Below are 18,242 nucleotides of genomic sequence, written 5' to 3' on the forward strand. Positions count from 1 at the left end.
CCAAATTTGAACCGTACTTTTCTAGTCGTAGATTTGATTGGATTTAAGTAGAGAAGGGGTCTGTTCGCGTGGGAGTTTTGGCTCATATATTGACGATGAGAATGAAAGGTCATCACGCGCGCTAATTAAACACCCCGCTGGAAGTCCCATCTCGACCTTCGGGAGCTAAGTCATACATAAGGTCTGCTGTATGCCCCTCTCCACACATCGAACGGCCGCGCACGTCCACGGAACACCGTGGGCCCACGTGCAGCTTCTCCGACCCAGTCGCTACGCGCCTCTCCGCCGACGAGTCGATGCTCACAATCCAACGGCCGTGATCTTCCGATTAGTGGAATCCCACTATGGTGGACCCGGATCACCGAACGACTCGCAGCTGGTTCCAAGCTAGCAACCGCTGGCCGTCAGATCTTTCTCTCTCTTCCAATCGCCAGCTCGGCATTAATTTAGCCGGAGCTCCCAACCGCGTCAATTTAGGAATCAAGACCAATAATCTAACTTTATTCGAATAATTTCTTCTTATTATTAGCTTTTAAATTATAGTTGAAAACCGTACTAATAAGTAGCAGTGGAGGCCACCACCACCACCGGCCCTTCTTACCCAATCCCGCGGTTTTAAGCCTCTCGCTCCTCTTTTGCGTCCGTCTCTCGGAGCTTTTCAGGTACTCCTCTTCTCCCCGCTCGGATTTAGGATTTCTATAGCATATGTCATCGGATTTCTGTTAATTTTAGTCGATTTGTTGCTTTTTTATGCGGTTTTTACGTGGCTGCGTCGTTCATTTCTTCGTGGATCTTGCTTGTTTTACTCTGCTTTTTTTTTTTTTTTTGCTGGATTATTGAAGTGCTCATTTCCTGCTAGAAATTGTTCCCCTCCTCCCTAAAATCGTTGTCAAAGGTCCGATCTTGCCCGATCTAGGTTTTTCATCGTGGATCGAAACGCTAGTTTCACAAAGACCCGATCTTTTTTCCGTTTTGTGAACTTTTAGCTCCCTAAATTCTTCTTCTCTTTGTGTAGTTCTCAGCAGAAGCCCTGGTCGTCGCTCACAAATTTTCGGGTTTTCCAAAAGACTTGATATTTCATCATGAGGAGGTATCAAGCTTTACCTCCCATCCTTCTCTGTGGTTCCTTCTTCTTCTTGTTCCTCCTGTTGGCCGTCGGCAAGATCTCGGCGGCAGACAGCAGCAACAGCACCTACAACGCCCGGGACAAGATTTTCCTCAACTGCGGTGCCTCCGGGCAGGTCACAGACACCGACGGCCTCAACTGGACCGGCGACGCCGGCTCAAAGTATGCCCCCTCCATCAACGGCGCCGGCGCCAGCGCCTCCTCCCAGGACTCCTCGGTCCCGCAAATCCCCTACATGACCGCCCGGGTCTTCACCTCCCCCTACACCTACACCTTCCCTCTCGGCCCCGGCGGGAAATTCGTTCGCCTTTACTTCTACCCTTCCAACTACTCCAGCCGCGCCGCCTCCGATGCGTTCTTTTCCGTCACCGCCGGATCCAACACCCTTCTCCAGAACTTCAGCGCCTACCTCACCGCCAATGCCCTTAACTTCAACTACCTCGTCCGCGAGTACTCCGTCAACGTCTCCTCCGGTGCCCTCAACCTCACCTTCACCCCTTCTCCTGACCATCCCAACTCTTATGCCTTTGTGAACGGTATCGAGATTGTCTCGATCCCCGACGATATCTTTAATCCCGTCAATCCATTGCTTGTCGGAACCTCCACATCCTACACCATGGAGGACGGTTCGGCTACCCAGACCGTCTACAGGCTGAATGTGGGCGGGCAAGCCATTTCTCCCACCCAAGATTCTGGCTTGTTTCGCTCCTGGGATGATGACACACCATACATATATGGCGCTGCATTTGGTGTCACCTACTCCAACGACCCGAATGTTTCGATTCAGTATCCGGCCAGCGTGCCGGAATACATCGCGCCGGAGGATGTGTACTCGACAGCACGGTCGATGGGGCCTGATGCACACATCAATCTGAACTATAATCTCACATGGATCCTTCCGGTGGATGCTGGGTTTTACTACCTCGTGAGGCTTCACTTCTGTGAGATCCAGTATCCAATCACCCTGCCGAACCAGAGGGTCTTCAATATCTATCTCAACAACCTGACCGCCGTAGAGGGCGCCGATGTGATTGCTTGGAGCGGCGGAATTGGCAAGGCAGCGTACGAGGACTATGTGGTGATAACTTCAGGAACCGGCTCTATGGATTTGTGGGTAGCACTCCATCCTGATGTTGCAGCCAAGCCAGAGTACTATGATGCTATCTTGAATGGGATGGAAGTCTTTAAGCTGCAGAACAGTAATGGAAGTCTTGCTGGACCCAATCCAGCACCACCGCCGCAGCAAGATGTGGATCCCGGCAAGGCTTTCCATCGCGATAATCGCAAGTCCAAGGTTAGAGTCCCAGCCATCGCTGGCGGGGTGATCGGTGGGGCTGCACTCCTGGTGGCTGCCTGTTGCTTGTTCACGATGTGCAGGCAAAAGAAGAAGAAGAGAGGAAAGGACGCAGGCCCCAGCGACGGGCCTTCAGGTTGGCTGCCGCTCTCTCTCTACGGCAACTCGCACTCGGCGGCATCAGTCAAGACGAACACAACCGGAAGCTATGCCTCCTCGCTCCCATCCAACCTCTGCCGCCACTTCTCCTTTGCAGAGATCGAGGCGGCCACCAATGGATTCGACGAAGCCCTCCTCCTCGGCGTCGGCGGGTTCGGAAAAGTCTACCGTGGGGAGATAGATGGCGGCTCCACTATGGTCGCAATAAAGCGTGGGAACCCGATGTCCGAGCAAGGCGTGCATGAATTCCAGACCGAGATCGAGATGCTGTCCAAGCTCCGCCACCGCCATCTCGTCTCCTTGATCGGTTACTGCGAGGAGAACTGCGAGATGATCCTGGTGTACGACTACATGGCCCATGGGACGCTGCGCGAGCACCTCTACAAGACCCCGAAGCCGCCCCTCCCTTGGAAGCAGCGGCTTGAGATCTGCATCGGTGCCGCTCGCGGCCTTCACTACCTCCACACCGGCGCCAAGCATACCATCATCCACCGAGATGTGAAGACCACCAACATTCTTCTGGATGAGAAGTGGGTCGCCAAGGTTTCGGATTTCGGGCTTTCGAAGACCGGTCCTACGCTCGACCACACCCATGTGAGCACGGTGGTGAAGGGCAGCTTCGGCTATCTGGACCCGGAGTACTTCCGGCGGCAGCAGCTTACCGAGAAATCCGATGTATACTCTTTTGGGGTTGTACTCTTTGAGGTCCTCTGTGCTCGGCCGCCTCTCAATTCAGCGCTTCCCAAGGAACAAGTGAGCTTGGCGGAGTGGGCACTGCACTGCCAGAAGAAGGGCTTTCTCGATCAGATCATCGATCCCTATCTCAGGGGCAGGATTGCTTCACAGTGCTTCAAGAAGTTCGCGGAGACCGCCGAGAAGTGCGTGTCCGACAAGGGAATGGAGCGGCCATCCATGGGCGATGTCCTCTGGAACCTCGAGTTCGCGCTCCAGCTGCAGGAGAGCGCGGAGGAAAGCGGCAGCCTCATGGACGGCGCAACCTCGGAGGAGGGCACGCCTCTCATGATCGTGCGGAAGAATGATCCCAGCGATCCGTTGGTGGAATCGACGACGACAACGACGACGACCACCACAATGAGCATGGGAGGCCGGAGCATCGCAAGCGAGGACTCTGATGGGCTGACGCCAAGTGCCGTGTTCTCGCAGATCATGAACCCCAAAGGGCGGTGAGATCTGATGGTGCGGTGAACAATGCCGCTGCTGTTTATCATCTCTACACGGAAACTAGCCCCTCTTATTTTTCCCTATTTTATTCAGTAATATTTGATGAGTTGTGTTGTAATTTATTAGACCCTGGGATCTCCTAAATTCAATCTGATATACAACTTGTATCTGTGCTTGGAAGAATATGTTTTGGTTGTCAGTTGCTGCAATGGACATGGTTATCTTCATAATAAGAGTAGGTGTTAGCGTAAAAAATGACGAAAACAAGAAAAAAAAATGGTGGTAGAAAAATTTTATGTATTTATAAATAGGCTCTGTTATAAAAAAATAATATAGTATAGATCATATTAACACTGTTATAATTTGTTATGTAATTTTTAAAATTACTTTAACAAAATTATACTAATAAAAAAATTTAGTTTGATTCATAATTATGTTAATAAAAAAATTATTATAGACAATCTAAGGTGTTATAAGATGTTTAAAATTATGCTAACGAAGGTGTCACTTTGTTGTTTGCCGCGTCTCCGCTGAGGAGTTTAGTCAATGTGTTTTTTTTTATTATTGTTTTCCGTCCTAATGACACTTCCACTAGCGGGGTGGCGGCCGAAAAGAAAGGTGGTAGCTTCACGATAGGAAGTGGTGGGGGGCGGGCCAGTTGGAAAATGGTCATGGAGAGCTGCAATCCGGTGCTTGCACGTAGAGTGGGACGAAATGAAAGGTTATGTCAAAGGTCGGTCGTGCTGTTTGGACGTTCCTCGTTGGGTCTTTCAGTTGGAAATTTCCACGGGAGATGATCACGGCTCGCTCACAAGATATCATTTGTTCTTTTAGAGTTTTCTGCGAGATTTCCTCTTTGGATGGGATTCCTCTGTGACCCAGTCATATTGATTTAGGATATCACCATCAGCAGTGTATGACAGGCTGCGATTGATCGAGATGTATATTGGGGCCGTTGACTGACCTTAATTCGAGCCTTCCCCTCGCCCCAATTTTAGCTGCACATCCATACAAGGCCAAACAGATATTGATTGGCATTTGGCAAAGAGTTAATGATTGATAATGCCGTGATATTTAGGATACAATACACTGAGTATAATATAATTTGGTATGAGGGGGCTTCTTGCAAGATCCTGTACCCCATAAATCACACCAGTCACCTAGGGGAATTGGATCTCGGTCCACACCCACCGCATCCTGCGATCCTCGCAGTGCACTTTCCCCGGCGAACAGGATCGCTGCAAAATCTACTCTTTATTAGATCTAGCAGCATGGAATGACAGGCTTATCACCTGATCCAAATTCAATAAATCGGCCGCAAAACGTTGTTGATCTGATCTCTGATCAGGACCAATCTGGCCAGACTGGATTGAGTGGGAACCAACACAAGCAGTCCAATTTACACTCACTAATGTTACCTTTTAGATCATGCATTCTTGATCGGTTCCAACCTGTATCTCATAAAATACAGAGAGGCTTTTTGCTTGCAGTTCCAAATTAATTAACTGGAGCCCGAATTGAGTTTGCTTTTTGCTTGCCGCTCCAACTAGAGGTGCAAAATACCCAAGCTAGACTCGATTCAGATCGGACCAAAGCTCAACTAGAGCCCGAATAGCAAAATACTAACCTAATTATATATATATATATATACACACACACACACATATACATATACATATATATTATATATATTATTAACTTGCTATTTCAAAAATAGAATATAATATAATATTTTTTTAACTATATTTTTTTTGCTTGAATTCAAGCCTGATCTCGGCTCGAATATAGCTTGGTTGACATCCAAGCTGAGTCAAATCGATCTCGAATATTACTTTTCTTTCTTTTCTTTTTTTTTTTGATCGAATTAAGTTCAAGCTCGATCGATTTCAAATCAAGTTTTAAGCTTAAATATTTTAAATTGAGCCGAACTTGAGCCTTTAGCTACTTGATGCGATTGGCTTAAATATTCTGCTTGGCTCGATTGCACCGCTAGCTCCAACCTAGCACCAGTAATGTTGCAACTGAGAGCCACAGGTTGCCAGGATGCAAGTCACCCCGTAGGAAGTGACTGAGTCAAAGTACTCAAAAACACTAAAACCAGCCACAAGAAAGAAGAAACTATTTGTAATTGACCAAAAATGCCAACAACAAAGCAAATATTTGCACACCACAAATGCATTCTTGCCCCGCAGTTGAAAAGTCAAAACCACCAATCAAGTACTTGACATCAGAGGGTTAAGCCAATTAAAAGTCCCCGGTTATGAAACGCACACGAGTTCTTTGTGCTTTCACTTCACAATCATCTTGGGAGAAAAGACTGACTTGAAACCCTTGACCTCATGTTCTATTAAGTCACCAGAAAGCAGGCTGTACAATTGGGATTGGGAACTGCAAGTCCGATAGAGATGCCGAGTATGAGAGGCAGGAAATAATACACAAGGAACTCTTATCGACCAAACGATAGGATCAATGAATACATATGCCAGGGACTGTTTTCTCATCATCTCAATAGCCAGATGGACTCAGTTGGAGCACTTGGATGAGGATTCAGTAAGCATTTTTAACTTTTTCTCGAGTTCAGGTCTGTTGGCCCCAACAAGCTTATCCAGCTGCTGCCCATCTTTCAAGAAGAAGAATGTTGGAGTCGCACGAATATCCCATGATGAACTGAAATCCTGCAACACCCATTTACAATTTCAGACTCCATATTTGTCACCAAAGAATCCATTCCATATATGAATAAAGACTTGATGCAAGTCTGACTTGGTAAACTAAAGCTAACATATTAAAGCATTCGCCACTATCTTGAAGTTAGGTTTACATGTATCATAAAGTTCCCAGATTTATATGCACACGAGGTTTTCCTGACCATCAAATTCTATATGGTGGAAATAAGCTGTTCATCAGTGTCCCATCTTTTTGGATGGCATAATGCAACAAATAATGGTCCCTAGAAAATGTACTTAATAGGCAATAGGTTCAGAGATCTCCAATACATGTAATTTTCAAAAAACAGTGTGTCAAATGGCGGTTGCCCATTGAACAGGATGATATGCATGATATCAAGGTTAGCTGGATACTCTTTTGCTGCATTCTACATCTTATCTTACATATAAAAAGCTCCTCAAGCCTTTTAAATGCCCTTCAATTAGCATCCACATTCTCTGTTGTATACCTGATGTTCAAGTAAAGACAATTTTAAAATGTGACCAAGACTGAGCCTTGTGACTCGAATGAAAGCATCTCTGCAGCTCAAATGGGCTTAAGGTTGCTTGAATGCCTCGTCGTAACCATGAGAAACAAAATATAGGTTGGCAGATGAAGGCTTTAACAAAATGTCCAGAGCCAGCTAAGCAAAAATTTGACCTAACTTTATTTACTTGATTTCAGGTGTAAACTTCTTCTGTATCATAAGGCCTAAACAAAACTAGAAAATTCCAAATGCTAAATGGAGAATGCCATAGAACATGGATTGAACGATCCTAAAACAGGACTATGCCACAGAACATGATGAATGCCTAGAAAACACAGTGGATATGTGCTGGAACCAAGCTGTGAGATATCACTGTCAGAAACAATAAAACCTAGGTCAGATAGTTTTTCCACAGAGATTAAAACAGTAATGAATGAACTCATTTCACACCTACCTGAACTGTCAAATTGCAACTGAGAACATTAACAAATGGTTTATCGACCAAAATATAGATGTAAGTTTACTAAAGGGATTATTCAGCTTTCTGTGGCACAACTATTTCATCTGGATCTTCATAATTGAGAACCATAGTCAACAATAACCCAATAATGAGAACTGCATGCTCATTATATATAAATGTCGTATGAGTGATTATAACAACTCTACTTGCATTCTTAGCCTCTTAATTGTTTTAGAGATCTTCCTAGCCTCACTGTAGAAAAACCAGAAGCATCTCTTGTCCTACAGAGACCAAGGCGGATTGGTGGCAGAACCAATGCATGTGCTACATCAAAAGCAAAGATGAAAGATATGCCAATGGAGATGATGAAGAATAAACAGGTGGGAAAAATGACGAAGAAGACAAAACAATGAAGAAAACAAAATATCGAACTTCCAACAATAGGGCATTTGGGACAACAATAATGATGATGGAATCTTCCAGCCTTCCTTAAGACACCAGGCAAGTTTGATGATAGTAAGGTGCACATAAGAAGATGTGCCTTCTCTTTGATTTTCAACTCATGCCCTCTGCCTTTTTTCAAGATGAATCTTCTAATTGGAGTGACAGAGGTCCTGCTACATACTCCACATTTACAAGTCTGCTTGAACCAACAAGCCATTCATCTGAAACCCCATGTCAATCCAACAAACCCAATTTCAAACAACAAGGGGCTGGTAACACAACTGACAGTTGAAGTTGTAAAACTGAGAGGAGATACCTTCAAAATTTCTCTAGACCAATTTTCAACTTTATCTACAAGAACACTTCAGCAAAAATTTCTAACATTTAGGAAGATGAAGATATCACGGCAAAAGACGGGCTTTGAGTTCCATTCAATTACAGCAACCAAGGTTTATGTTATGGCTGAAACCGAACCTTTTCAGCCAAAGCTGATTGATGATCAATTTCAACCAAGACCGATCTTAAGCTGACCAAAAAGTCAGTTTGAAAAAGACTATATTTAATGCTTAATTGGAAACATATGTAGAAGGAAACAATAGACTGCCAAAAAAAGTAGCCATCAAAGGGTGCAACAGACAGGATAAAAGATAAGAGCAGATCATACCATCAACTCATCCACATCAACTGTCAGGAACATGAGAGAAGGATACTTCTCAGACAGCTCAGCATAAACAGGTACCATCATTCTGCAGGGACCACACCAAGATGCACTGAAATTTGCCACAACCTGTGCAGGGAAAAAAAAAAGGTAAATGTTAGTTGCATGAAAATCTAAAATATGTTCAGAATTAAACAAAAGTTCTCAAAATTCACACTCAACTCCCCAACTCTCTGATTTGGAATTAAACAAGAGCCACCTGACATTATCTGACATGCATGTCTCATGTTTATTTGTGTCTTGCATGTTCATAATTGGTCCAAGTTTGTCTTTAAAGGAAGGTGATTGATAAAAGTTGGACTGTCAACTCTTGAGATGCAGTACCCTAGGGCCATATTTGGAGATCTCTTATTAAGCACATCATATTTTATAGATCTTTAGTATACCCTTTTTTCATTTCAAGCCACACAAATGCATTTAAATACACATACATCAATCACCACATGCAAACAAGCATATTTATATAAAACCCTACTTCTTTGTAATATGGATTTACGAAACCTGACGTGTGCAGCTTATCCATGTCAGCACACAATCCCAATGTCCATATTTGACCATACTAGGCAACTAGTCAGCCAACTTAAACTCACTTTGGTCAAATACTTACTTTCCCGGAAACAATTTATCAAAGTTATACCCATGTCAAAGTCGGATCCAAATATCTATACGTAAAACAGGTAATCAAAGTCAGACAAGCAACACTAGTAGATCTGATTCTGAAATACTCAACTACGAGGGAAAGAAAAACTCGAGGAAGCAAAGGTATATTTTAAGGCAAAGCAGCATTTTCGTCCTACTGAGCTCATAATCAAACTCTTCACAAAACCGCTATTATTAATCATACCATCACAAGACTCAGCAAGAGTTCCGAAGGTCTTCAGAGTCTCAAGAGATTGATACTTTCTACTTCAACCAACATTCTTATGAAACTAGTAGTTCAACAAATATATTGTGTAAAGCATCATACTTCAGGGTAAACAGAGAGAAGAAGAAATTTATTTCGAATGGATAAACAATTTTCCAAAAAATATTAGCCAATATTTACATGAATATAAGGCATCATAGCTTGGCCTCATGAAAGAAGTCCAGGGAATTGCTATCATTTGTATAAATATTTTGTTAAATGTCAGCTCATAAAATTTTACATACAAGATTCCTCAAAAGGTAAAGTACTGTGATATGTCCAGGAGCAAAGGCTTCAATATTCTTGAAAACAAGTGTGTCAAAACAAGTTGGTAAAATAAGGACTAGTACCTTGATTTACTTTATCTAAAGGCTTTCCTACATAACATAATTCTTGAAAATCAAGCAGAAGACTTGTCATCCTACCATTGGCAGACACCAATGTCTTTGCCAATTCAGCAGATCCACTCCAATTTCTCTAAGCATGTTTTTAACTCCAACCAGCATGTTTTTTTTTTGAAAAGAAAAATCAGGTTATTTTCTATTTTCTAATTTACTATATTGTCTTGTGTGGATATTATGAAGTTTGCTATACATTATCGACCAACTATGATAGACCAGGGGAATCTGATAGATTAGTGGAATCTACCAGCACAATATGAGAAATGGAATACTTTTGCTTCGTGACACGCAACTTGCTTATAAAAGGATCCTTGGCAATCATTATTCACCAGTAAGATCTTAGAGTGTCCCCACCATACCTCATAAAGTAGCACCCATTCTACCAATATATTCCTTCTTTAAAAAGAGACATTTGCCAACAGCAAAATCAATCCTTTCACTGTCTTTACAATTAAAAGTACATGTTTTTTATGGTTCATAACAAGTAAAATTGCTAATTAACCTACCTCTTCCACCTTGATAGTTCTACAAAGGACCTTCAGCACTTTGATACTAAAAATCCCTGACAATAACTCCAAATCCTGATATTCCAATTTCTTTCACATTAATTACATCACATTTGGCCTCTGGATACATTGCTTAGCCATGTAATATTCTCCCGTTCTTTTTTCTCATAAACATAATAAGTTAGGGAGCACATTCAGGGCCTGTTTGGATTTTCCTACAGGATTGGGCTGAAAATCCTGTAGGATACGTGGATTGGGCCAGCACAACATGCAGGATCACATGCTACATGCTGGGCTAGGCCTGTATTCATGTAATGCCCAGGAATACTTTCGCGAGACATGCAAGAAACGACAATAAATCTCGTCGTTAAATTATTTAAATTTAGCTTTGGAGTGGGCCAGCCCGAATCCCATAGGAAGAAAAAAAAACCTCAGCAGTAGGTCTTTTTTTCCCCTCCCTATGGGATTTGAGCCGGCCCACTCTAAAGCTATTCCTGGATATTTTTCCTAGCTCAATCTGTAGCCTATAATCTTGCTACTTGTGCTGGCCTAATTAACAATTTCTTCAGAATTTTCAGCCCAATCCTGTAGAAAAATCCAAACAGATCCTCAAATTTTTTGGTCTATCAACAAACGCATGCATCATACCAAAATAATTTCACCAATCACCAACCTCCCTGAAAGGATGCATAGACAAATTGAGGATACCTTTACTCAACCATTCAAGCAAAGATACATCTCCATCTCGTACCTATCCTACCTAATGCTTCCCCAGAATCAATCCTTCTTGCAATAAGATTAAACAAATTCCTCTCCATCCGGGTTCGGTAAAACTCTCTGACCTAACTAGACACAATATTTTTTAGCAGTCATTATTGTGAATAAAAATATAATCTACATAATTTGTTGATACAATTGAAACCTTTTCTGGTACATGTGCTGCAAGAAATTTCAGGATGCCTACAACCATTGCCTTATCAAAGTTTTCATAAAAAAAGGAGTATTCATTCCCATAGGCTAATTTGCCTTTATTCTTTCCAACAAAACCCACATAGCCACTAGCTCCCCTTTTTATGCTCATCTGTACTCCTAAGTATTTTCAAGTTTTGAGTCTGTTTCTTTAGTATAGTCCTGTTATTATGAACTAATAAATAATATGGTATATTGCAGAGGAGACCCAAAATGACTTATCTGGGCTTGCAACAAACCCAATGCATTTTCTTTGTTTCAACATTTTCCCTTCCCACACCTATTGGACCATACCTCTACCTAGAAACCTATCCAAATATGATAAAGTAGTCCACACAACAAAGAGGCAAAGTCCTTAGATTCCTCTCTTGTTTCACTTGGAACCATTACATTTCATGATATCACACCTTTTTCTTCATTATCATAAGTGAAATATGGAAATGTCATAATTTAATGCAAGATGAAAATCAATTTCCATGTTGAAGTTCACTAGATGAGTGGAACCACCAGGTTGGAAACCATCAATGAGGAAGACGAACAATAAATCTGTAAGGTGGTGATTCATGCTACAATCTATTGTCTCATCGAAGTTTCCTGGCAGCCAATAAGCTCCACAAATGATCTGTTGTTTCCCAGCCTATACCTTATCCATCCCAACTTCAGATACCATGGAAACCATCTCTAGTCTTAGAGAATAGATATATCTCCAGGCCTCTGTACCAATCTGCCTAGAAAGAAAGGGCAGTCTTTTTCCAAATTAAGAATTCAGGTGATATACCAGGCATATCATGGACACGGGAGAAACCCCAGGCAGAAAAGTCCTTGGACAGCCCTCTTTGAACTTTTGATTACAGTCTCCATAAAAATATTCCTGTTGCTGAAGAGAAGTGCATTCTTTTCTTGAAAATTTTCTATTCTTCCTGATCCAGGCCCCTCAGATTCCTCTTTAATCTGCAGCAACTTGAGACCTATGGTCAGGCTCTTCAAAATTTATGTTACCACCTACTTTATTTGCACTTCTGGCAAGCACCTCCAACAACATCTAATTTCTTCAAAAATGATGCACTAGGTTCTGCACTGTTTGAGAAAATCCCAATTTTATTTGAACCAAATTTTGAATATCCTCCTTTTAAACCACCATAACTTATCAACCATGAAAAGTCGATAAGAACTTTATGCAAAAATCATTCATTTTTATGGTAAAGGAATACTATCTGATGAGGAAAACAAAATTAAATGCCTGATCCATGTCAGCAGGTGATTCAGCTGCCCTTAACTGGTCTGCTCCTCCCAATCATGACCATAACATATTCTGCAGTGATATTATACTGACCCTGAATTGCAGAAGCATGCATTTATGAGCTGTTCCAACTTCCAACCCAACTGCACATTGTGCAAATGCTTCCAGATCATACCAGATGATGGCCTTCTCCAAAACTTAATTCTGAAGTCTTAAGGCCACCAAGTGGAATCAGGATACAATTCTACAAAATTATAAATTAGCCAGCATAGAACCAAAATTATCAAACATTAAAATATTAGTTAAACTACTCCAAGGAAATCTGGCTAAACAGCTAAAATTCAGCATTGGACCAGCCAGACCTGGACAAAGACAAAAAAATTAAGCTCCAGAGCAACAGTAAGATTGGACATACAACTTCATCAGTAGATTGCAATTTTAAGACAAGAGAGAGCTCTGTCAGTCCCATATTTGATATATTACATATATAAGAGTGAGTTATTAAAAGTGTACATGCATGTGGGCATCTCTCTCTCTCTCTCTCTCTTTGTGTGTGTGTGTGTGTGTGTGTGTGTGTCTGTATGCAATGCATATGTGCCCATGTCTGGGTTTGTGTGGGGTCCTATCGAATTGCTTACTAGCTTGCCATCCTTGTTTGCATCCGCAATCTTCTCATCCCAGCTCTCTTTGCTAGTAATTACATGCACATTTCCAGCTTTGAAATCTATGTCATCAGAGTCACCTCGGCCCCGACACTACAAATGGTAAGAGAACAAAAACCATCAGTTGGTCGCCAATTTTTTTAGTATCAAACCATATGCTTATTAACCAAGGTTGCCAAGGAAAGCATGAATGCACTGTTTAAATGCCAGGACAATATCAATAGGTAATAAAGGTACATATGCACACAGTCATACACAAACATATGCACATGTATACATAAATATAGGTATACACATACATACATGTATATATGCACAAAAATATGTGTATAAATATGTATATATACGTACATACATACATATGTATGTATATCTGCATGCGCACATACATATATTTATGCATAATTGTACATATATGAATGTATATCTGCGTATATCTAATGAGAAGGCTTATGTACAATTAAAACAATGGAGCATCTAAAACTGAAATCTCTTCCAATATTCAATTAAATGTGTAAAATTATTAGGTTTCTTGCAAGGCCGAAAAACCAAATACTGACAAGTTCAAAGTTAAAGAGCAAATGTATGGAAGCTCAAAGCTCGGGCCATGTAACTGTAACTTAAAAAGCTCATTTTCAAACAACACCCCCCCCCCCCCCCCCAAAAAAAAAGAAGAAAAGAAAAGAAAAGAAAACCCGGCAGCCAACACATGTGCACCGCCATATTTCCCTGTTCCACTGTGAAAATGACATAACGAGAAAAGCAGATTATTTATCTATGCATTGAACTGAGTATTCTAAGCTTCATTATGAGTTTCAATGTATTTTATTGATGATAACCAACCTTCCCCAAGCAGGTTCCCATTTGAACTCAGGAGTTTCAGTCACGAAAACAGGATCACCAGCTTCTTCTGAGAAATAGAAAGTGGTGAAGAAAACATTAGTAAAAAGAAATGTGCATTAAATTGACAAAAGAAAAAGTGCAGACAGACAGATTACTCTGCATAACACAGTCAAATATACTCCAGGTAACTGAGAATAGACTTTGAAAGAACCACCCGAAATAATTTGTATAATGTCCTTATCGAAATCAGGCTCTTTAAATTCAGATATCAAACAATGATGACAAAAGATGTGTAAACAGGAAATCAATGCTCACATTAGTTTCCAATTAGGCAATTACCACATGTAACAGTTCCTACTGAACATCCAACACTCTTTTTGAGATTTAAAGTGAATCTTATAGGATAGAAGTATGATCATATTGGAGTGGATTGACATTTCAGCAATAACACATGTCCAGGAAAACAGGAACATTGAAACTCTGGTAATACTTAAGCAAATATCTTAATATATCAAAACATTGTTGCATGAAACAAAATGATGGCAATCAGACAGGTCCAAGAGCATACAATTGTCACCATTAAGGAATACTAAGGTGGACAAATGATACACAAGGAAAGATGAATGGATGCAAAGGAAGAAGCAAACGAATTCTATAGATTAAATCAGTAGAAAAGTAAATGATATTATGTAAACATCTGCTCTGAAAATTTAAGGTGACCTAGTGAGAGAAATAAGGCAAAACATAACCTAAATGGAACTCGTGAGAAAGGATTTAAAATGCTTGTGTTGACAGAGGATGCCCTTCCAAGGAAAAAGTGGTAAATATGATTTGCGCCCTCAACCCCATACAGTTGGCATGGCGCTTAATACTTATGGTTATAAGCTATGTAACCAAGCACTGGTGATAGATTTTAATAACTTGATTTAGCATCCAAGTGTTAATCCCCTGTCTAATATTATTCCAAGACAAACACCAGCAACTCAAGAAGCTAATTGCATCAGCAGATAGTAGAATAAGGATATAAGAGTATAAAAAATAACCAAGATATTTATATGAATAGATATGTGAGGAATTTAGTAGAAACACAATATGTATACAATTCCTTTAGGGTTGGGTGGGTAACAATCATACCATTCAATTTGGATGAAAAGAAAAGTCTGCCAAAATGAAGTGCGAGGAATGCGGTTATAGAGGGAAAATGCATAGATAAGACTATAGGAAAAAAATGATGGCCCAGAGATTCCAGAAACACAACCTTCTCAGTGCGGGTTTAGTTTTTTAATTAATAAAAAAACAACACGTATTTTTAATTAAATGTGTTGTGAAAATAGAATGTAGGTGCAAAATATATGCACCAAAAGAGATGCCAATAGTATGACACAGTTTAAGTGATGATAACCAGCAATGTAACGTTCTTTCAAGTGCATCAGACACTACAAATGGCTCTGAAGCAGCATTCAGTGAGGTAAACTTTAAAATATTGTGAGAGTTTTGGTGAAACTGGTTGCAAAATTGAGCAAGGGTGCAAATAAGCAAAGATCCACAAAGTCCCACTCTAAAGCAATTTCGGTCATTTTCATGAGCAAGGGTGCAAATAAGAACAGCACAAGAGACTTAGTAATATAGCAAAGATTGGATGATGATAACTAGTTTATATGGTTCTATCACGTCCATTCAAGGCCATATAAGAGGACCTATGCGAGCATGTGTCTAGTCCCATATCAGTTGTGCAATGGAGAGATTTGGGTACTTAAACTGGGCCAAGGATACCAAATAACATTTTTTGGCTAGCATTTTTGGGTGAGGTCCTGGGTCATTACACCAATAAAAGAAACAATCAAGCAGGATGTAAGTTGAGAACGCAGGATAAAAATTAAGAATATTATAAAAAAAAGGTTCGGTAATAATAGTTGCAAACCAAGTATCTATCATTTTTGAACTATCATGTGCAAGAAAGAATAAAGCATCAACCAGAACTTCCAACTGTGCCAAAAATTTCACCAGCCATCCCGTATGCCATTCTTGAGTTGCTCAGCTTTAAAAGTACCACACAGACAGATGAGGTTGTACTAGTTGAAGCAAACTAGACATAAATTAGGAGGTTAATATGGAACCACTTGACAAACATCTCTAGCTATTTGTAAATTTAACCAAAAAGCAATTCACACAATCCGCAATAATTAAACCAAGAACCAGTTACCAAAACTTTTAATCATGCGTTAATCTATTTAACCAAGAAGCAATTTAAACCTTCCGATTCGAATACATGGAAATTTAGGGTTTAATTGAATGGGAATGCAGAATCTTCTTGATGAGAAACCAAGAATCTCCGATGGGATAACGAAAGGAAAATATACCTTTAAAAACTCTTTACTGATTGCGCTGCGGGATACTGCTCCTGTCCAAAGAATCGAGCAATAACTTTGCTCGACGAAACCCTAGCTTTTGGGAAGGAGAGGTGGAGGGGTGATCCGACAACACCAGCGCGAAAGCGGGTGATGCCACCGAAGCTTCTTGACGGGAAGCGATAACCAACAGAACTCGATATGAAAGCCGAAAGGATGCCCCCATTCTGGCCCGCTACTAGAGGCCCGCTTGATGGCATTCTACCTTGGGTCTGAGTTGACCAGAATCCAGCCCAAAAGCCATCCGGATTTGTAATCCGGACCAAGCTTGATCCATTAGGCTGGAAGAGTGACCCAAATCATATATCGGGTTGGCCAGGAAGAAATTGTGAAGAAAAAAAAAAGAAAAAGGGCTAAGCACATGTTCAAAAAAGCTAACGAGGTCATGGACTGGATGGCTTTTTATGTAACCAGTCACTCCGGAGGTATCCTATGGGTTGGCAAAGGAAAGTTGCTTAGAGTGCTCCGGGACCTGTTGTTTTCTAATCTCATTGGATGTATCCGTACTAAAAGTCTAAAACTGTATGAATCATCCATCTTAGTAAAAAAAAAAAAATCAAGATAAATTTTGTGAACTGTTGTTCTAGCATTGCCTTGACCATCTTCGAAAAAGAGATAAGCTCTATGATTAGCAAAGTCACAAGATGCACTCGCATCCTATTAAAATTTGCTCTTGTCTTTGAACTCCAAAGTTCACTATGATATACTAAATTCTACCAATAACTCTCAAGCAGCCTAAACTAGAATTAGCTTAATTATTTTTTAGAGTTTATGACAATTAAGATTTTGCTTCAGACCTTATGATGGTGAAGCATCTACGGACAAGAAATTAGACAAAAAGATTAGTACCAGACAAAAAGGACCATGATAGTTGGTGTAGATGTTCCCTTGGCAGCATATAGTGAAGTAGAAATATTTATCATCGTTTAGAAGCACTGAAAAGCAATAACATGTCAGGACATAACAGCTACAAGAGGCATTCGTATTGCTGATTTGCTGTAGCTAGGAAGCTAAACAAATCTTGGTTGGGAGAGGAGGAAGTGCTGAAACATTACTCTTAGTAGAGCTATCAATATGAAAACGACCCCTTCTTTGCTATGTCACTCTTATTTTCAAAACTCTCCTCAACCCAGCAGCCTTAACAGTCATGACCATACTTTCTCTCTCTCTCCCTCTCTCTCTCTCAAAATTGTACTCCTCCCCTCTCCCCTTCTTTTTTTTTTTTTTCCTTCCCTGATTCCAAGAAGGGGTTATTTTCATAGATATGCCTCTTAGCTTCCACGTTTTATTGTTTTATATTCTATCCATCATCTAATCAAAGATCATGCAATATCTTATCTTATATCTTCCTATCTACCAAACAGAGTAATATTTTCATGGGTATGTTTCTACAGCATGTAGTCTTTCCTATATTGTTTTGTCCTAAGAAATCAAAGCATGTGATCTAAGGTTGACATGGTCAGAAAAGGGTCGAGCCGATCCAAAGATGTCCTTCTCTATCAATCATATATTTAATGGCCTTCAAGACCAAGCATTTCTACATGGAACAAAGAAGAATTAAGGCCGTCTTCTACACTAAGCTCCTATTGTAAAGAGCTGAAGTTTTCCTTTTGGTAAGCTCTGTTGGGTAAACTGTGGTGGGCCCGGCCCACATGACCTTATGATGGGAGTTTGGGGCGGCTCTGATCGGTGGCCCGACGTCTAGTGGATGAGCCACAACTTTAGAGCCACGC

At 41.0% G+C, this 18,242-nt stretch overlaps 1 protein-coding gene and 1 pseudogene across 2 annotated transcripts; one reads left to right on the forward strand and one right to left on the reverse strand.

Annotated features, from left to right (window-relative positions):
- The first annotated feature begins 206 nt into the window (after nucleotides 1–206).
- LOC103723923 (receptor-like protein kinase FERONIA pseudogene) lies at nucleotides 207–3,944 on the forward strand (annotated as a pseudogene). Its single transcript, XR_015967831.2, has 2 exons — nucleotides 207–662; nucleotides 1,016–3,944. The product of XR_015967831.2 is annotated as a receptor-like protein kinase FERONIA pseudogene (transcript).
- A 1,956-nt stretch (nucleotides 3,945–5,900) lies between these two features.
- LOC103723922 (thioredoxin H4-1-like) lies at nucleotides 5,901–16,673 on the reverse strand. The gene is made up of 5 exons (XM_008815018.6): nucleotides 16,462–16,673; nucleotides 14,102–14,168; nucleotides 13,235–13,351; nucleotides 8,523–8,645; nucleotides 5,901–6,436 (listed from the first exon to the last, which is right to left on the reverse strand). The coding sequence occupies exons 2-5, from the start codon at nucleotides 14,120–14,122 to the stop codon at nucleotides 6,284–6,286; spliced, it is 414 nt and encodes a 137-aa protein (XP_008813240.2). The 5' UTR covers nucleotides 14,123–14,168; nucleotides 16,462–16,673; the 3' UTR covers nucleotides 5,901–6,283.
- Nucleotides 16,674–18,242: the final 1,569 nt, after the last annotated feature.

Source organism: Phoenix dactylifera, chromosome 8 (genome assembly GCF_051530095.1).
Source record: "Phoenix dactylifera cultivar Ajwa chromosome 8, Ajwa_hap1_PhDact_Kaust_v1.1, whole genome shotgun sequence".
NCBI lineage: Eukaryota > Viridiplantae > Streptophyta > Magnoliopsida > Arecales > Arecaceae > Phoenix > Phoenix dactylifera.

Excerpts from the sequence above, each read along its gene's own strand:
- LOC103723922 (XM_008815018.6), bottom strand. The coding sequence starts at position 14,122 with ATGGGAACCTGCTTGGGGAAG. Across the intron at positions 13,352-14,101 it reads TGGGAACCTGCTTGGGGAAG|TGTCGGGGCCGAGGTGACTC; the intron begins GTTGGTTATCAT and ends TACCATTTGTAG. Across the intron at positions 8,646-13,234 it reads CAAACAAGGATGGCAAGCTA|GTTGTGGCAAATTTCAGTGC; the intron begins GTAAGCAATTCG and ends TTCCCTGCACAG.